This window comes from Pipistrellus hanaki (genome assembly GCF_964339955.1).
Source record: "Pipistrellus hanaki genome assembly, chromosome: 5".
Taxonomy (NCBI): Eukaryota; Metazoa; Chordata; class Mammalia; order Chiroptera; family Vespertilionidae; genus Pipistrellus; species Pipistrellus hanaki.
This window is the reverse complement of record NC_140507.1, coordinates 33,433,673-33,454,288: the sequence shown is the minus strand read 5'-3', so window position 1 is coordinate 33,454,288 and position 20,616 is coordinate 33,433,673. Positions and strand designations below refer to the sequence as shown.

The 20,616-nt window shown below is 36.5% G+C and overlaps 1 protein-coding gene across 1 annotated transcript in view; it reads left to right on the top strand.

The window, feature by feature from the left end:
* ADAMTS19 (ADAM metallopeptidase with thrombospondin type 1 motif 19) overlaps nucleotides 1–20,616 on the top strand; it is a gene marked incomplete at both ends in the record, with an annotated part of 195,179 nt that overhangs the window by 81,907 nt on the left and 92,656 nt on the right. The window contains 3 exons of the mRNA XM_084886566.1: nucleotides 89–194; nucleotides 17,601–17,741; nucleotides 19,190–19,340. Of these exons, the coding sequence (XP_084742692.1) occupies nucleotides 89–194; nucleotides 17,601–17,741; nucleotides 19,190–19,340 (398 nt within the window). The remainder of the gene's footprint in view (nucleotides 1–88; nucleotides 195–17,600; nucleotides 17,742–19,189; nucleotides 19,341–20,616) is intronic.

Genomic DNA, 20,616 nt, shown 5'->3' with positions numbered 1-20,616 from the left:
CTTCACTTTTTGTTTCTTCTTTTAGTACCTAGCATAAGTATTTGCATCTTAATTCTGACATATGATCATTAATGTTTGTGTTTTCTAGGTATAGCTTATTTGAGTGGAATGTGTAGTGAAAAGAGGAAATGTATTATTGCTGAAGACAATGGTCTGAATCTTGCATTTACAATTGCTCATGAAATGGGTCACAAGTAAGTAAAAATTCTGGCTATGCTAGCAGAACTTTACAATTTGAGTTATTGAGTAGCTTGCATACATTTTTCTTTGTTTTTTTAATGCTCATCTGAGGATATGTTTTTATTGATTTTAGAGAGAGAAAGAAACATTGATATGAGAGTGATACACCGATTGGTTGCTTCCTGTAAGCACCACTCAGCATCTAAACCACAACCTGGGTATATGCCCTGATGGGAAATTGAACCAGCAACTTTTTGGTGTACAGGACATTGATCCAATCAACTGAGACACCTGGCCAGGGAGCATATATATTTTTTTCCTTTGGGCTCGAGTTTTTAAAAATTAGGGGAAATTAGAAGAGGTGGAGAAGACCTAAATTTAAAAAGTGTCTTCTGAATATTGTAACCATTTCTGATAGGTTGAATAATATTTTATTACATTATTAAAATCCTCATCTGGACAGTCATTACATAGCATATGATTGATTTCACTACACATTTTCAAATGAAATAAACATTGCAATAATCATGGCACTACAAAGCTGTGTATTGTTTTAAACTCTAAGGAAAACACTTTGAACAAGTTTAAATACTTTTAGTTTATAATAGTACCAATGTTTATTATTGCCCAACACAGAGTAAAGGAATTAATCTCCATGGTTTAGGGGTAAATGGATTTGAAAGAGAATTAAACAGACGCATAATTAACATGTAACAACATTAACTGTGTCCCAGGCACAATCGAAGCACTTGACATCAATTAGTTCATTTAAAACTAATAAAAAGAAAGCATCTCATTTTACAGATAATATTAATAGCAATAAATAATTATTAATAATAATTACTTATATAACACTTACATAACACTTACTATGTGCCAGGCACATTTCTATGTGCTCTCGGGAACTTAATTTACCTTGTCAAAGTTATAAAAACAGTGAGTGTTGGAGGAAGGATTTGAACTCAGGTCATCTAACGCAGGCCACACCTTTGTGAATTTCTTTGTTATCTGTTTGCTATATCTTTTGGGCCCTAAATCACTCATCAGTAAAATGGGGATATTATCTGTGTCCTGAGATCTATGCACATATTTACAGGCAGTATATTATACTACACATACATCGTGTGAGTTAGGAAATCAGACCGAATGTTGACTGTTGGCTTTCCTACACAGTCACAGCATCAGCAGTACAAAGGAGAAGTATTTTAATTGGACTCTGATTTAGGAGGTCCTTCTCGGGGAGGGAGGTGATCATTATGGCAGCTTATTTGGTCAAAGACATATTTAGTTTGGCTGATGGTGTTTATAAAAGTGAATCAGTTGCCAGCATTAAAAAATATAAATTTGACATAAAAAAATTCAAATTTCCAGACTTGGCAACACCAGACCCACAGTCCCATATGGCAACCATTCCTTGCGCTGAGTAGCGTCTGTACCCTGCAGACTGGGTCCATCTTTCCTAGCTTATCGCAGGCTACAGCACTCTCCTATCAGATGTCCGGCTCACTTCATCTCCATTATGTGCCTGGACCCGAAGACAATTGAGTAAAGTTAATGTTTGATTGGTATAAGAAGGCTTAGAAGACAACTTATATAGGATGTAACAGTGTTTGATTAAAAAAAAACCCACCTTTTTAATCAGGTAAATGAAGTATAGGAAAATAAACAAGACATAATACAGCTCAGTGAACTTTCAACAATTGAATATACATGTGTGCTTATAACTTAGTCCAAGACATTATCAGCAGTTGTAAATTTTTGATGTTACTATTTAAATGTGTGGATATACTTTGAGTGTTCAGTTGAGTACTCTAGAATATAAGTTTGTTATTCAGAAAAGAAACGAAAAGGAGATAGAGTTTAAAGTCATCATTCTTTATGATACAATGCATTAATCTCATTCAGTATGCCATCCCACATATGATAGGATTTATGATTTTAATTCCAAAACAGTTTTTATAATTTAAAGATGTTTTAGTTTAATCATACCAAGAAAAACCATGTGCATCATTAGAATGTAAATATTGAGAATAATGTTTAAAGGCAGGAAAAAAAGTTACCATTAAAAAATTTTTAAGATAATAAATGCAAATTAGTCATAAATATAATTCTTATAAATTAAAGGCATGTTTATGAATAATATAATTTTCACTATGAAGCCATGCATTAACAGCTTGATATACAAGCAATCTGAATACATTTTTATACTACAGATGTTAAATGATTTTGTCAAATACCCTGAATAGTAGGTTTACTTTAAAAAGTTATTTTATACTTTTTAAAAACAGATATGTAAAATTACTTTATTCACTTGCTGTTGTATTTTTAAATGTATTAAAGGAACCAACCATAATACATGTTACTTTATTAAGATGTAATGCTTGGTCAAGCTCCTTAAACACAAAACGAAATGATATGATTTAAGGAAAGGCCACTTCAACTTTATGTAGTAGAAACATTGCTTTATGACCAGGAACTCAGTGAAATATTATTTTACTTGACTTTTATAGAACTGTACCCAAAATCAATAGAGATGTGCCAAAGGTATGTGTAATGCTTGATGGATTAAGACCAGGACATGTGATATATGTTTAGCTGCTTCATTGCTAAAAGTTCTCCTCACTAGTAAGCAGGTATTTGTCTTAAAAGTAGAGACTAGTGCTTTTTTTTTTTTTTTTAAATATATTTTATTGATTTTGTACAGAGAGGAAGGGAGAGAGATAGAGAGTTAGAAACATCGATGAGAGAGAGAGTCATCAATCAGCTGCCTCTTGCACACCCCCTACTGGGGATGTGCCCATAACCAAGGTACATGCCCTTGACCGGAATCGAACCGGGGACCCTTCAGTCCCCAAGCCGATGCTCTATCCACTGAGCCAAACCGGTTTCGGCGAGACTAGTGTTTTTTTTAAATATGTTTTTATTGATTTTTAGAAAGTGAGGAAGGGAGCGGGATGGAGAGATAGAAACATCAATGAGAGAGAAATCTATCAGCTTCCTCCTGCATGCTCCCCACAGGGGATCGAGCCAGCACCCTGGGCATGTACTTTGGCTGGGAATCGCACCCGTGACATCTTGTTTCACGGGTAGACTCTCAACCACTGAGCCACACTGGCTGGGAGAGACTAGTGCTTTCTTGATGCTAGCTATTAGGAGACAATAACAGTGAGAATAATGGTGTCTTTATAAAGAAATAAGTAGGAGGGAGTTTATCTATATAAATTCAGTGTAAGACATAATGTACAATGAAAGAAAAATGTGGGTGGAAGCACCGAATTTTAGTCACTAGACCACCATGGAGGGTAAAGGTCAAAGGGGGTCAAATATATGGTGATGGAAGAAGATTTGACTTTGGGTGGTCAGCACACAATGCAATATACATGTCATGTATCACACAGAGATATACAGTTGGAACCTATAGAATCTTATTTGCCAACTAGAGGCTCGTTGCATGAAACGCCCTGACCAGGATTCCTGCAAGAGTAGGCCTTCCTTCCCCCGACTGCTGGCCCCGGACCCTGGCTTCCCTCAGCCCCAGCTTCGTCTGGAAGGTCATCCGGTCTAATTAGCATATTATGCTTTTATTATTATGGATGTCATCCCAATAAATTTAATCTAAAAAGTGTTTAAAAAATGGGAAAAAAGAAAGGAGAATGTCTATATATATATATATATATATATATATATATATATCCTCTAAAATAGGAAAAGTTTCCATAGATGTTATATCATTATATCTGTGAATTCTGTGTATACACTCACACAAACATATCAATTGAGCTCTTTTGTTTTATTTTTCAAAATACATTTTTATTGATTTCAGAGAGGAAGGGGACAGGAGAGAGAGAGAAACATCAATGATTGGAGAGAATCATTGATTGGCTGCCTCCTGCTGCACACCTCCTGCTGGGGACTGAGCCTGAAACCCTGCCTATGCCCTGACCAGGACTGGAACCACCATCTTCTGGTTTCCGGGTTCAAAAGTGGATGCTCAACCACTGAGCCATGCTGGCCAGGCGAGCTCTTTTGATTTAGAAAAATGCCAGTATTGAATATTAAAAAAAACAATTCTATCTATCTATATCTATCTATCTATCTATCTATCTATCTATCTATCTATCTACCTACCTACCATCTATTATTGAAGAGAAAAAAGATAACTAAATACTTATGGCATTAATCAGAAAATGGAAAAAAATGTAGAACTCTTTTAATTAGAGGTGTAATTAAGAGTTAACTCCTTAAGTAAAACTGTTAAATTCTCAGTTTCTTTCTCTTAGGATTTCTTTTCCTTTTTTTTTTTTTTTTGTTTTGTTTTGTTATTACTTCTTCCCCTATAGTTCCCTATATGGATCAGAAAAATGGATCATATAATTTTGCATCCATATTTTAAAATGGCAGAATGATTCCATTTATATGTGTCAATTCAAGGATACCTTTATAATCACACGTGAAATGTTTCTAAATTGATTTGCGATGAACATACTTATGTTTGTTGCCTTGAATTTGATTTCTAGAAATTCCCAGAACAACACCATATATGGCTGGGAAAATCATTATGGGAAAAATCAATATGGGCCACCAAAGGGTGAGAATTTGAGTTATCAAAGAGAACAAAAATTCTTCTTTTACTATTTCAAAGGAATCTAAAATAATGTCAGCAAAAATGTATCAAATTTTTCCCTTTGGAATTTATCAATTTAAAATATCTTATATGAATTTATGTTAAAAATGTAAGTTAGAATCATAGCAAGAGAGGAGAAGTAAATAATTTTTATTGTTGTTAATCCTTACTTGAGAATATTTTCCCTTGGTTTTTTAGAGAATGAAACAGGGAGGGAGAGACAGAGAGAGAAACTTGGATGTGAGAAAGACACATCGATTGGTTGCCTCCCGCAAGTACCCCGGCCTGGGCTGGGGATTGAGGTGCGTGCCCTTGAATGGAACTGGAGACATTTCAGTCCATGGACCAATGCTCTATGCACTGAACCAAACTGGCGAGGGCAGAAGTAAATCATTTTTACCAATGTTTTATGTTTCCTTTTCAAAATTATTTTTCCTTTTAAACAATAGGTTTTGGGGGGGTGATTATTTTTCTTGGAACCCAAAATTTCAAGAATGGAATATTTTAATTGGTATTGAGTGTTTTTATACTTATGAAATATGAATGGGATCTTCACTAATTCACTGTGATAAAGACTAAAATGTTTTTTATAAATTAAAATAGTCATAAATTTGACAGTGTTTATTGAGTGCATATATACAATATATACACACACACACACACACACACTCACATATATATATATATACACACACACTACATTTTATATGATCTTTATGAGCAGCAATTTGTTGGAGGAAGGAATCTTCCTTTGATAGTAAGCCACAACTTGTTATTAATATATTAATTGCGGCTGGATTATGGTGTTGGAGGAGAACGTCCCCAAGATCACCCTGAGGTTCCATGATTTACGAAACAACTCACAAAACTCAGCAAATCTGATTAATCCATAATTATGGCTTATCATAGTGAAAAGATAGAGATAAAACTCAGCAAAGGGAAAAGGCAGGGGCAGGGGGCAGGAGACACCGGCACAAGCTTTCACTGGCCCTTGCCCAGTAGAGTTGTGCAGACAGTGCTGAACGCTCTCAGCCACAGTGTGTGAACACAGGCACAGGGGACTGCCACCCGGAGAAGCCAGGCTGAGCCTGGTGTCTGGGGTTTTTACTGGGGTTTGGTCATGTAGGCCTGACTGACCACCCACAAGGCAGACCTTTAGTCCCCATCCACTTCAGAGGTCAAGCTGGCTCAAGTCCTCCCCCTGCCACACCCCCGCAAATGACATTGCTAGTATAAACTAACCACATAAACAGATATTCCTGCTAAGCAGGATATCCAGAAGCTTAAAGGTTACCTCCCAGGGCCAAGCAAGGACCAGACCTTTCTCTGGAATGTGTAGGTTTTGGACCACCCAAACTCGTGCAGTTAACTCTTTACTGCACACTTACACTAGCGTACCATCACAGCTGCTCTTATAGAAGTTGGCCAAGTGTTTCCAAAATTTATATTTAGATGCAAATTGCCAAAAATAGCCAAAATATTATTGGAAAAGGAATGGAGGCAAAGACAGAGGAAGACGTGGAGAATTATCTGTGAATCTTGCTCTAACAAGGACTATTAGGAAACTACTAGAGGTCCGAGACACGAAAACTCTTGCAAGAGTAGGTCTTCCTTCCCCCGGCTGCTGGCCCCGGCTTCCCTCCAGCACCAGGACCCGGGCTGGCGTCCCTCCGGCCGCCCGCGGGCACCCGGGACCCACCTGGCTCTCCCCGGCCGCCCGCGGGCACCGGGGACCCATCTGGCTCTCCCCCGGCCGCCCGCAGGCACCTGGGCCCGGGCTGGCTTCCCTCTGGCCTCCGCTTCATCAGGGAGGACATCCAGAATGACGTCCGAAAGAAGTCCAGTCTAATTAGCTTATTACCCTTTTATTATTATAGATGGTAGTAAGACATTTCGACATTTATGCAGATAGAGAGAGCTAGACCAAAAGAATGAAGTGCAGGGTGTGAACAGGCCCATGCCTACATGGAAACCCGAGGGCTAACCCTGGTGCCACTGCAGACCAGGAGAGGTGGTTGACTATTCAGAAATATGAGATGGTGCACCTGGTTTTCCACATGTATAAAAATAAAGTTAAATAGCTTCTTCACATCATTTCTAAAAATCAACTTCAGGTAAGGTAAAGAGCGATAAATCACAGATAACACTTTTTAAATATATATATATTTTATTAATTTTTACAGAGGAAGAAAGAGGGACAGAGAGTTAGAAACATTGATCAGCTGCCTCCTGCACCCCTCCCCACTGGGGTTTTGCCCACAACCAAGGAACATACACCTGACCAGAATCGAACCTGGGACCCTTCAGTCCCCAGGATGACGCTCTATCCACTGAGTCAAACCAGTCAGGCCTCACAGATAACACTTTTAAGGGAAAACATATGAGACTATCTTTAGGACTTCAGGGTTGAAATGACTTCTAAAACAGCATTTTTTGTGAGTCCTATTTTAGACGACAGAGGAATGAGATCTGATAAAGAAGTCTGACATGGATCTCAGGATTGGTCTTGTCCAAATTTCTTATTTATGAGATGTTTCCTTTAATACTTAAGTTATATTAGATTGCATAACACATATATCTATAGTATGTATAAACACATCATAACATATTTGTTTTTATGAAAATATTTCATATTTTTATAATTGAAATAAAACTAGAAAAGAGTGGCAAAATGAGCATTATTTGTGTAATTGGAAAACTCAAGGCAATCTAAAAAATACCTATTATAATAATAAAAACATTTTATTGGCTTGTTACAAAACTACATAAAAATTTTTGCTTTCCACTGCATAAACAACCACTTGAAAACTATTAAGAAAGAAAATATAATAAATGTATATTGAAGATAGCAAAAAATAAAATAAAAATTTAAAAGATAAAATACCTAGGAATATACTTTCACAAGAATGTACAAAACTTATAAAAAGAAGAATTTATAACTACACAGAGAGTCATAAAAGTGGTTTAAATAAATGGAAAGACATTTCCTGGTTTGGAATAGGAACAGTCGATATTATAAAATGACAATTATCTATATATAAATGTAATGTGATCTGCCCAAAAATGCAAATAGAATTTTCATTTCGTTTTTTTGTTAGACATACTGATTATAGAGTCCATATGGAAAAATCAACATAAGAAATTCCTTGTTAAAAAAGAAAAAAGGAAATGGTGGGGGAGAAGAGTGGATGTTATCAGATACTACATTTCATAGTAGATAAAGCAATTTGTACTTATGCTTGAATTTGTAGGCAAGTCAATGGAAGAGTAAAAAAATTCCATTTATAAGTAGGAAATGCTGTGGAAATGCAATGTATACTAAAAGCTGCACCTATAATCAGTGGGGGAAATGAATTATTCAGTAACAAAGTATTAGGAATTTGATTCTGGACCTTCGACATTACATCAGAACACACCAACATGATTCTGAACATTGAGATATTTTATTTTGTTAGCTTTTTAATTTTTTTAGTCTAATAGGGAATGCCTATTTTTCTAGATATGAAATCTATAAACATTTGAGGAAAAGTCATAAATTTAACAACTCAAAATTAAATAATCAGAAAAAATACAATACTCAGAAGATAAACCACTATCAGTGAAAGTATGACAAAGTAATATTTTCCTTAATATAAAAACAGCTCTTACTGATGAACAAAACCAGATCCAGAGACAGAGAAGCATCCAGCAGGTGCTCAAACCTCAGAGGGGAGCTAGGGGAGGGTAAGGGTAAGGGAGAGAGATCAACCAAAGGACTTGTATGCATGCATATAAGCCTAACCAATGGATACAGACAGCAGGGGGTGAGGGTGAGGGCATGATGGGAGGGGTCAATGGGGGGAGAAGGACACATATGTAATACCTTAATCAATGATCATAAAAAAGTTCACAAATGAACAAACAAAAAAATCCCCAGAAAAGAGCTCTTACAAATGAATACACAAGTGACCAAAGCCCCATTTGAAAAAAAACGGCAAAAAGTATAACCACACAACTCATAGAGATGTATCCAGAGCTTATATAAAACAATTTTAGCATCATTCATAGAATGCCAGTTCAGACCACAAAGCCATTCTGCTTTCACCTATCAGATTACATAAATCTGTACAGATGAATCCATACTTACTTTTCACTATAAGGACCATTTGCTTCCTTTGGCAAGAAAACTTCCTGTTCTGTCCCCTCATTTTTTTTTTTTACTCTTCCTTAGATCATTTTTCCAGTGAAGTGCTCCATGGGTAGGCTAAATCCCTTAATATATGCTTTTAGAGGTCCTAGGTAGTTTCTGTTTCTAATTTTTTCACAGAGGCTGCTTTAAATTATTTGTATGATTGATTATTTGATCTTTGATCAGGTTGTGCTTCCCGAGGACAGAGGCTGTGTCTTGTTTTGTTTGTGTTGTGTATTGTTGTTGTCATTTAACATTGTGTCTCTTAACACTTTTCATATGTGCCCGATAAATAGCTGTTACTGGTAAGTGATGTTTGGATAATAGTGTAAAGTGAATGAAAAGTGTTGGAATGTGTGGGAAAACATATTACATTTTTTGAGAGGAGTATAAAGTGGTGAACTATTTTTGGAGGCCATCTGGCAATAGTTATCCAAATTTAAATAGAGGCCTGGTTTTCAATAGTTTTAGCTCCTTTTGCCAGCTTGAGTGTAGCACATTTTAAATTATAGCTTAATTGATATGTGTGTTTCTTTGTTTACTAGAGGGATTAGACATCTCATCTTTTTCTGACTTGCTAAATTTAGCCCCATTATGTAAAAATTACCAATAGTTATAAGGACTTAAAAATGGTCACTATTTTACATTACTTAAACGTTATTTTTTGATCATTAAGTATCTGATGGCTCACAACTTTCTTTTTCTAGCCATAAAAAAGTGCCCTTTTAAGATATGTCATATTCTTGAAATAATTCTATGGTCATAAAGTTGTGGACAGAATTGTCTTGAAATCAATACATGACATTGTTTTGTAATTTGACATTAGCACATATATAAGAATTTATACTTGTAATGGTGTCTGGAAAATAAAAAAGCTCTAGCAGATTTCTATATTTTTACAAGTTAAAAGAAACCACATTAAACATACACAATTTATTCACTGAGAATCTCATATGATAATTAGATTGCCTCCTTTTTTAGAGATATTGAATGGAGAAAAAATTTTAAGTTAGGGGAAATCTCTTAATAAGTCATGTCATAAAAACATACAGCATTTTTTGATAAAAGCAAAACACTTATGTGTTTTAGGGTTTTATTTTGCTTTTTGAAGTAGGGGGAAAGGACTAATACACACACACACACACACACACACACACACACATATATATTATTAAACGTTGGCACAGAGACAGGGCTTTTCCACTAAGTTGGCAATTCAGGAGTTTCTTTAAAACTCAGAGGCTGAGGCAATAAATATGCAAATTTAGCTCCTTGAAGGCAATATATATTTGGGACACCGGCTAAAGTTTAATTCCAGAGTACAAAGAATATATATGGCCGGCCAGTGTGGCTCAGTGATTGAGTGTTGACCTTTGAACCAAGAAGTCATGGTTTGATTCCTAGTCAGTGCACATGCCTTGGCTGCGGGGCTCGATCAGTTGAGTGAGGCAGTCGATCAATGATTCTTCCTCATCATTGATATTGATATTTCATCATTGATATATCAATAAAAATATATCAAAAAAAAGAATACACATGTCTGTGACTAATAAGCCTTTGAAATCAATGAGACTTACTTACATACTTTGCTGGATACCACGCCAAGGGCAGAACCAAGGGATAGGTTATCAGTCTGCGTCTTCAGAGACCTGTGTTTCTCTGATTGCACCAGTAATGTTACAATTTCTTTAGTTGAGACATCTGAAACATTTTTAACTCTTTCTTCCCTTAATTCTTCCCATAATCAGTTGCCACATTCTCTTCACTCTTCACCTGAAAGTCCTCATCTTCGGTTTAGAAATCTTTATTGCCCTTTATTTCCTAATGAATGAATTCCAAATTCCTTACCCTTAGATTCTTAACTTTTACAGAGTGGTCCCAATCTGCCTTTCTGACTTTATAATCCACTTCTCTATTTCATGAATGCAAATAGTGCATAATTTTCCATTTTTTTTGTCTTTATTAATGCTTTTGCTTATCCCAACTCCGAGCCCTTCTTTCAGTTTTATTCACCCATTAACAACCAACATAAATACTGTCACTCTCAGGAAATTAGAACTGAAAGTTTGGCTAGAATACATTTTCTTTTTAAATTTGTACTGTTTATTATAAATACCACTCTCTACTTGTACTGATTTATACTGATATCTTCACATGCACACATGTGCGCGCGCACACACATACATACGCATAAACACACACGTGCTACTAGATAGCAATCTCTCTGAAAATAGGATTTCTGTCTAATACATTTTTTTCTTGCACGAAATTGATTGCATTGTACATTATAGGTACTAAAACATTTGTTGTGTGAATGGATAGTCATTTGTTGTATAAAATACTTATCTGTTGGACAATCATCATGAGATACAGAGTAGAAGGAAATTAAATTCTAGAAGAGAAGAGGAATTAGTTTGTCAAAGAATGCAATTACCTGACCGAGTAAAAGAAAATATGACTATACAAATAACGATGGTAAAATATTTTTCCTTTTTGGTTCATGCTATTTTGAATTCCTATATAAAATAAGCTGTGGAAATAAAATAGTTAAATTATATGTTGGTTATTATGAGTCTACTTTGAAGTCTGATTGCAGTCCTATCAAGTAATTCCTTGCACGTCCTAACATCCAGGGTTTTGAAGGACCAAATCCAGCAGTTTTAGCAATAGGACCATTTAATCTAAAATTCTGCTAATTCAATAAGAAGCTAGCATATGCCCTAGGAGGCATCCTGCCAAACATAAATTTGGCTAGTCTCAGCTTGCTGCAGGAGTACTTTTTAGAAGAGAATAAAATATTTGCCCTTTATTTTGCATTGCTATCCATCAATAGATCTACTAGAAGATATATTCTAAATGGAGAGTAGACAAACAGTAAGAAGCAAATAAGAAATGAAGATAAAGGCATGCCTCCTCGTCTAGGATTATTAGGGTGCAAACAGACGAAATAACAGATGGTTGCAAGTAGACAAAAATAAATATACTCTCACCTCTAGAAATCCATTGCTCCTTAAAATGTTCAAAATTCATTATTCTGTTAATAATGTTCCTTAACCCACTAAAGTTGGGAATGGCTACATGTAAATTTCCTGTCCCCACATTTTACTCTTTGAAATTCTTTATGGCTGACGTCACAAGCTTCTTCTGACACACATGCCTTCGTTAGTGTGAGAAACTACTCATTGGGCAGACGAGAGAGAGTGTGTCAGGGAAATGCAAACTTGGACCCGAATCCTTGTCGTTCCAGCTACTCACTGAATTCATGTTAGGCAAGTTCACCTGTCTCAACTAATTTTCGTCATCCCTAAAATTTGGATACATTTTCCTCTCAAGGTGCCTTATTAGATTGGTGATGCCCTAATTGCTTGGTGCAGTTGTTAAGACATAATGCAGAGTGAATGAATAATAAGAATAATTAGTCATATTATCATTTTTTATGAATGCTTTTATGTAAAATTGAGCTTTTCAGCCTCCAATGGCCGTATGTTCAAGGAGTGATTTAATAGCCTTCTGAATTCTTATTGGATTGTCAGGCAAGTGAGCTTATGGAGAGACTTATAGATCACGAATATAGCTTTTGCATTTGATACTTTATTTAGACCATGATACCAGTTAGAATTAGAAGAAGTTTGTCCAAGTTAGTAATTATAGTGGGACTTGAGCCAGTATAGATGTGGCTGCCTTCTTGGGTGCCATAGTATCGTAGAAGAGAAGAAAATCACCCAACTGAAGACTAGCCTTACAATGATTGGTCTGTTTGCATTTCTCTAATACATCTTGGTAGATGTATGCTCTAGAGCAGGGGTGGGGAACCTTTTCCCCTCCAGGGGCCATTTGTATATTTATAACACCATTTGCTTAATATAGTTCACTTAATATAAATGTATGTTGCTATGAAAAAAGCTCCTAGATTTATTGAATTTAAAGTCTCGCCTGCAGTTGCCTCGGCAGGGCCAGACCAGATGATTTCGTGGGCCGTATTGGTGGCCCACAGGCCAGTCATTCCCCACCTCTGTTCTAGAGTAAGGCAGGCAACCATGATTGAGCAGAGTATCTGTAGACTTTTCAGGCTACGGTCTCTCTAAGTCAGTAAGAAGCCATTTTAGTTTCAATTTTTCATCACATTTACAGAATATTTGGTTGTACTGTCTGTAGATATTTTTTTTTAATTAGGTAGATTCAAGGAGTTAAAAAGAAAAGATGACAATTCTTGGTCTCTGAACACAAATTCTAGGTGGTGATAGTTTATATATATTACTTAAAATTCACCAGAAATAGAAGGTAGTTCTGATATATCTTACTTGCCATATATTTGAAGGACACAGAAGTTTAGGATTGTGAGAAATAGACGCTAGGACTTTTAAAGAGTCCTTTATGCAGGAAGAAGGACTTAAAATTGAGTTGTATTTGTAAATATAGGTAAGCTGGGGAGAGCGTTCTCAGAGGAGAGCACTGTGCAAAAGGGTAGGCTGGGATGAACTGTTCCTATGAAAATTAGATTGAAGTCAGTTTGAAGATTGTTTGAAAACCAGGATAAAAAAAGAAAAGAAAAGAAAAGAAGCTAATTGGTTTAACCAATTGGTTCAGTTGATTGGACCATCATCCAGTACACCAAAAGGTTGTGGGTTCAATTCCTGGTCAGGGCACATACCTCGACTGCGGTTTCGGTGGATCTCTGGCAGGGCCGTTTGCAGGAGCAAATCAGTTGATGTTTCTCTGTCTCTTTCTCTCTCTCCCTTCCTCTCTCTCTAAAAATCTATAAACATATCTTTAGATAGGGATTTTTTTTTTTTTTAAAGTCCATTGGTTCTCTGAGTTTTAAGTAAGAATTATCTAGAAAATGTGTTAACATAGTGTCTTGGGCCTTATCTCTAAATATTCTCTTGCACTCAGTTGGAATAGGGCCCAGGAGCTTCCTTGTCACTCACCCAACATCATCACCCTCCGATTCTGATGCACACAGTTCACATTTTCAGTAGATTGCTTGTCAAGGAAAATTAAAAGATTTTGTCCAGGAAACTAGTTTGTGTGTTGATATATTTCTAAGAAACTAAATTAATTAAAGCAGATCGAAGAGTTAGGGGTCAGTGAAGCAGACGTTACAATCCAGGAGTGCAGAGAGTCGGCACTTGTCTGGGTTGACAGCAGTGGTGGTGGGAAGAGGAGGGGAGTTTTAAGGAATGTAGAACGAACAGGATCCAGGCATTTATTAGCTGCTTGAGGATAGGAGCTGGATCTTATTCATTTTCATGACTCCCGCTGTGTACCCAGCAGATAGTGGGTTCTCAATAAGTGTTTGTTGAATTGCTAGGTAAGCCGGTTACATAATACACAGCAAAGTAAAAAGGAATCATTTGATACCTCTATTTTTTATTAAACTCTAATTTTTCCCCCCCATGTTGCTAACTTACTTTTAATTGCCTTTTGACTTGCAGTAGAGGTACATATTTAGTTGTTTTGTGCAAGTTGAAATAATTGAAATAAAATAAGAAAAGTAATGAAAATATCTTGTATTTTTAAATGTTAGTCTTTGTTCCAAGAACACACAGCAGTGGATTTACATCAAATCCACTGCAGGGTGTCTGTAGACTTTTAGTGGATATAGCCACTGCACTGTATGAAATTAAATGTGATGTCGTGGAAATACAGTCCACGTCCAGTTAGATATTTCTATCGTTTGCTTCTTTTCTCAATTGATTCTTCCATGAGGCTTTTAGTGGGAACTAATGTATCATGATCAAATGTTTAATGTGTTTAACACAAACTTCTTAAAAATATTGACCTTTTAAAAATGCTCCAGAAAGTGTGAGTGAATTCCTCCGTGCTCTCTTCTGTAGCTCTTTAGCCATCAAAAGGGACCATCTTCACAGTGCGCGCGCCTCCCCAGCTTTCCGCAGGATATCACACAACCGCCTGGCAGGGAGTTTTAAACAAGTGGAGAAGTTTTATAAGATAAAAATATTTTTTCAGTTGACTTGACAACCATGCACAATGTTAGTGGAGAGTTTATTTGCCCAAGGCTCTTTGTCAAAAATGAATGGAGACTGAGATTATTAAAATGTAGCTCAGTTGCACAGCGTGAGGAGAAGTGTGGCTCGGGTCTCGCTTCGAGATGCAATGCCACTCAGTTGTGGGCCTGGGTGTGCATTTCTGCTACCAGAGAGGAGACATCTGGGATATGAAACAATAAATCGTTCGCACTAATCGAGAGGGTGTCGCACTCATCTCTAATTTGGGTGGATTAGAGGTCTCTCCACTTGACCGTCAGACTGCCTGGGTCTGAGTCACAGCTCCCCTGCTAATTAACCTCACAGTGCCTTCCTCGTCTGCAAGATACAAGACATGATAATGGAAACATTATGAGGATATTGTGAGGAGTAAATGATATCATCATTGTCAATGATTAATATAGTGGCTGGAACAGATAGAGGTTCACAATTAATTGTCTTATTTCAAATCCGTAGACTCAGGACTAAGCAATGTCTCCTGATGACAGGTCCAGATGCGTGGTTAAAAAAAAAAAGCCCTGTCCCAATTTAACGACCATCTTTTCTGTTGCAAGTTAAATAGCTTTAGGAAAATTTAACTAATGGTAAACAATGCTTGAATCGCCAGATCTCTCCGTGGCTGTAGCTAATTTCTTACATGAGAATCAGGATCCCAAAAGGAAAAGCCTCATCTGGATGAGAAGCTGTAATCTTCCCAATTTAGAAAATCACATTACACTACTGCGGGAGAATGTCCAAATTGCTAAATCTTGGAAGCGGTGCCTCCTCTTCTCTCAAATGGACACATTATTTAAGAGGTTTTATTATTTCTGAGAAAGATCAATTGCCTTTTGAAAGTGCTAGTGTTTGTGATGGTTCGGAGGCCTGCACGCCCCAGATGGCAGGGCTGGGCGTGCTCCACGTGGCAGGCGCCTGCCGTGGGGGGAGTCACCCAGCGCCACGGCTGCAGCTGGGCTCTGTGCTGGAGGTGGCAGCGGTGCTGCCAGGGGCTGTGTCTGAACCGCACCGTTAGACGTGCACTGAGGATTCTTTATCCGCCCAGGAGATTGTGCTGTACTTACAACTTCTTACTTTAATTTAACATCGGAACAAGTAGATTCTTATTATGTTCTTGGTTTTCCTTAAGTCCACAACTTCCACCACCATCAGCAAATACAAAGATTACCTTCCATGATTATCTCTAATGATGTTTACTGCTTTGTGTTTTGTGACAAATTCAAATAAGTAGATAAATTTCTCTGATTTACTGCCCCAATAAAAACAATGGTTATGAATTCCTATATAATCTAGCACTGTGTCAGGCATTTTACATCATCCCCATGGAGACTTCACAGCCAGTCAGGGAAGTATTTTAAACACATGAGGAAACAGAGGAACATTTATTTCTTTATTGTCATTTAACTTGCCTCTGTTCACATGAATAAGGAGATACAGAATTCAGATTTCTAACTCCAACATTTTTCACTCTACCCCTTGTCACCGAGCTGGCCCAAACCTGCTTAACAGCATCTCTTATTTTTCCTCTTTGTTTTCAAAGTATGAAAAACACACATCTTCTTATTCTATTTATCATCCTATTAATGTGTGTCGATACAGACCCTATTTAAATTAATTAATTAGATTAGGAAAGATAAATGTGATTCACCATATAGCTAAATTTTTTTAACACTAAAAGTGAAGAAATGATACTCAATAAAGTGTTTCATTTAGACCATAATTTTTATAGTCTTCAAAGTTAGTAAACTTAGTGAACTTGTTACTTCATTACTCTTATTCATTAATTAATTCCATCTATAGAATTTTCTTTCAAAAATATATTGAGTATAATAATTTTTATTTAAATTCTTAATTTATCCTAATGAAAATATAGTTTGATAGTCTTGAGAATTTTTTCATTTGAGAAAATGTTGTCTACTTATATTTTTCCTTAGCAACTTTATAGTAACTCTTTTATTAGTGTTCTAAAACACAATATAGATATTCTTGTTATTCACAATTTTTCATTCTGAAAGGCTAGATCATTACACAGTGAGAAGAGGGCAGTTTTCAGACATATTCAATTTAAAATTCTTTTAGTACATTTTAAGTCAGACTTTTAGAATGGAATTCCAACCTAACAGAACAGATTCAGAATTCAGTAGAAAAACTAAAGATGGCCATGAATGTAGTTTCCCAGAGACAGGTTGTATTATCTAAAGAGTGGAAGAAGATGATCCAATGAAGCACACAGGGAAAATAATAGGTTAATGTGGTTTTAGGTGTGATATAATATATGAATAAAGAATAAAGAATCTCCAGTCAAGAGAAAGAATCTCAATTGGTCAACTAGAAATTTACTACTTCTATGTTTCTCATACAAACTACTATGTGAAAAATATGTCTATCGATGACTTCCATATAGGTGAACTAAGCATATTATTTGCTAGGTTGATTGGGAAAATGATTTTTTTCTAAATAAAAATATAACAACATTAAAAAAAAATCAATCTGAAATCTAATTTTATAATGAATTTCTCTCCCATTATTATAAGTCTTTAGCTGTTATTTAATTTCAGTTTTTTAAAAAGCTAACCATACTTATCTAATGTAATTTAAAAATTTTAATTATATTTCAAATCAGCATGGGCATTAATCATGACAATGACCACCCATCATGTGCTGACGGTCTTCATATCATGTCTGGTGAATGGATTAAAGGACAAAACCTTGGTGATGTTTCATGGTCCCGATGTAGCAAGGAGGATTTGGGAAGATTTCTAAGGTACCGAGGTCACTTACTGTTGTTGTGTTATGAATGATTATGTGTGCCTGCTTCTTCTGCCAGCCAGCGAAGGTGGCATGACAGGGCAAGACACCAGATTGGGAATCAAGGCACTTGGTCCCAATTCTGGCTCTTCCATGGACTCATAGTGTGGATTGGGACATATTATTTAACCCATCTTCTTCTCAGTTTCCACACTTTCAAATTAAAAATTGGGCAAGATGATTTGTAAGGTTGAAAAATTATAAGGATTTAAAAAATCTATTACATTAGAATTTAAAAATTCTAATTCTCTCTTCAGAATTTCTCAGAGGGAGCATTCTCATTGCTCATCACTCAGCACATCTCTTGTCATCACGAAGAACCACTTTAACCAAAGCTGCACTTTTCCTTTGAGATGCTTCTACACGCTGACTCTTTTTTTCATTACCACATAATTTTCATCATTACAATCGCTCTTGGCCTTTTGGCTAAGATCAAGGGTACTTTTCATCATTACAAATAGACCTCAATTCTCCTCCTTTCCATCTTCAACACCAGTAACACTTAGCTTTCACCTAGTTGGAAAAATAAGTGAAAACCATTATTATTGTTTTAATTTTCATTTTAAAGCCCATGTTCTTTAATTATCCTTTTGATCATGAAAGGAGCAGCTGAAACAGTGAGCAAAAGTAATGAGCAAGAGAGAGTTGCTTAGAGTAGCCAAAAGTCTTAAGTAAGAAATATAGAGACACCTAGTTAGCTTATTTTACTGCACTGAGAGATTTAATTCATTTTCACATACCATTTAACTTAGAAAGCCTGTGTTTTTTGCTAAAACATTTATTACCATAATTCTGCTCTGAAATATGTACAATATATTCTGTGCACGCTCTTTGTTGTGATGGTATAGACAACAGCGCTCCGAGCATGTCATGTGAACACACAGGTCACTGGGGCAACAGCCCTAATGAGTTTCTAAGGAACATGGAAACATGTGTGATTTTGTTTGGCTGCCCTCACATGAATCAGAATTATGATAAAATTAAACGTCACCTCATAAGTGGAAGTTGTATTACCACGTCAAGTACAAACATATTCGTGCTATGCGTGTTCACTAGAGAATGCTTTCTACAGATTCTTTAAATCCCTGGATGTAGTTAATTTTTTACCTTCACACATCGCTTTTGGACAAGCTAATTTCTGAGTCTATGCTTCTTTCTTCATCTTATAAATGTGTAAAATATAATAGTAAAGCCACCTCAGTATTATGTAGATTTGCTGAGCTAATCCAGAAAATTCTGTTATCTTGAACATTATTGTTATCATTAGGATTATCTTAAATGGAAATGCTTATAAATAAAAGTCAGACCATATTTTTCATCTTATGAAATATTTCCTGTTGCATGCTAATGATAACAACTTTTTACATTAAATTCAAAATGTTACACATATCTGCATATTGTCAGGTCAAAGGCCAGTACCTGCTTGCTCCAGACGAACCCGCAGAGTGTCAATTCCGTGATGGTGCCCTCCAAGTTGCCCGGGATGACATACACCGCTGACGAGCAATGTCAGATTCTCTTCGGGCCGCTGGCTTCCTTTTGTCAAGAGATGCAGGTAAGGGTTGTGTCCAGGTGGGATTTGTAAAGTGTGCGTTCACATTCATTGTTTAGACTCATTGATTAGAGGAGGGGAAGATGACTTTATTGTAGTAGAGTTTATGGCTCAAAATCACCCCAATCTTCAAAAGCAGGATTTTCTCAGAGAAGTTTTCCACATTTTCCCCGGAGCGCTTTGGTGATGATAGAAATAAGGTGTGGGCATTTAATTAATAAGGAATGACCTTCGTTAAAACTTTTCCTTCTCAGCCACACGCTGTAGAATGAGAAGTGGGAATACATTGTGTTTTATTTATTTACTTTTATTGTTGACACTGTTCCAGATGATTTTAGAGTCTCTTAAGAGCTAAGAGGCTGGACTTCTATGATTCCAAAATCTTATTCTGTGTTACCCTTGAAAATCATCATTTTGATCCCAAATCGGTGCAGCTTGTGAAGTGTAGGAACCAAGTAGGTAGAGAGATAAATAGATAGAGCCTTTGAAGAGGTTATTTACAAACTCAGTCTCTGATCTGACAAATATTTATTGAGTGTTCCAACTACTTTCCAGACACTGCTCCGTGCACTAATAACACGGCAGGAAACAAAGACCCCCACCTTCATGGAGCATACATTTTAGTTGGGGAAACAGACAGAAAGCAAATATATATAATGTGTCAGTTGGGGTAAGTGTTTTGGGGAAGTATGAACTCAGGTAAGAAGGAAAGGGAATACAACCTGCATGGGAGCATAGGAATGGTGCTGTTTTCTATGGGGTGATCTGGGAAGGCTTCCTGTAAAAGGTGGCATTGGGGTAGGAAATGTCTGGCCCGCAGGCCATATAAGGCCTGCCATATCATTTGGCCCGGACCTGCCAAGGCATTTGGGGTTAGTCGATAAAATGTCTGACCAAATAGAGCAGGCAAGTTTTTAAGCTGATAATTTTGTATGGCCCGTGAATGATGTTATAAATATCCAAATGGCCCTTGACAGAAATAAGGTTCCCCAGCCCTGGTTTAGAGATTTGAAGGGTCTGGTAGCAAGCCATGCATTTATCTTGGGGGGACAATGACAAGAGGAAATGGGAAGCAGAATACCTTGGAATGGAGATTTGGCAGTTTTTTTTTTTTTTTTTTTTTTTTTTTTTTTTTTTTTTTTTACATTTAAGATGCCTATTAGACATCCAAGTAGACATGTAAGAAGGTCCAGGATAGTCAATGGCAGGGGGTATAACAAAAATATTGGGGGAAATAGTTATTAGTTCTGCCTCTTAAGACACACACATATACCTTAAA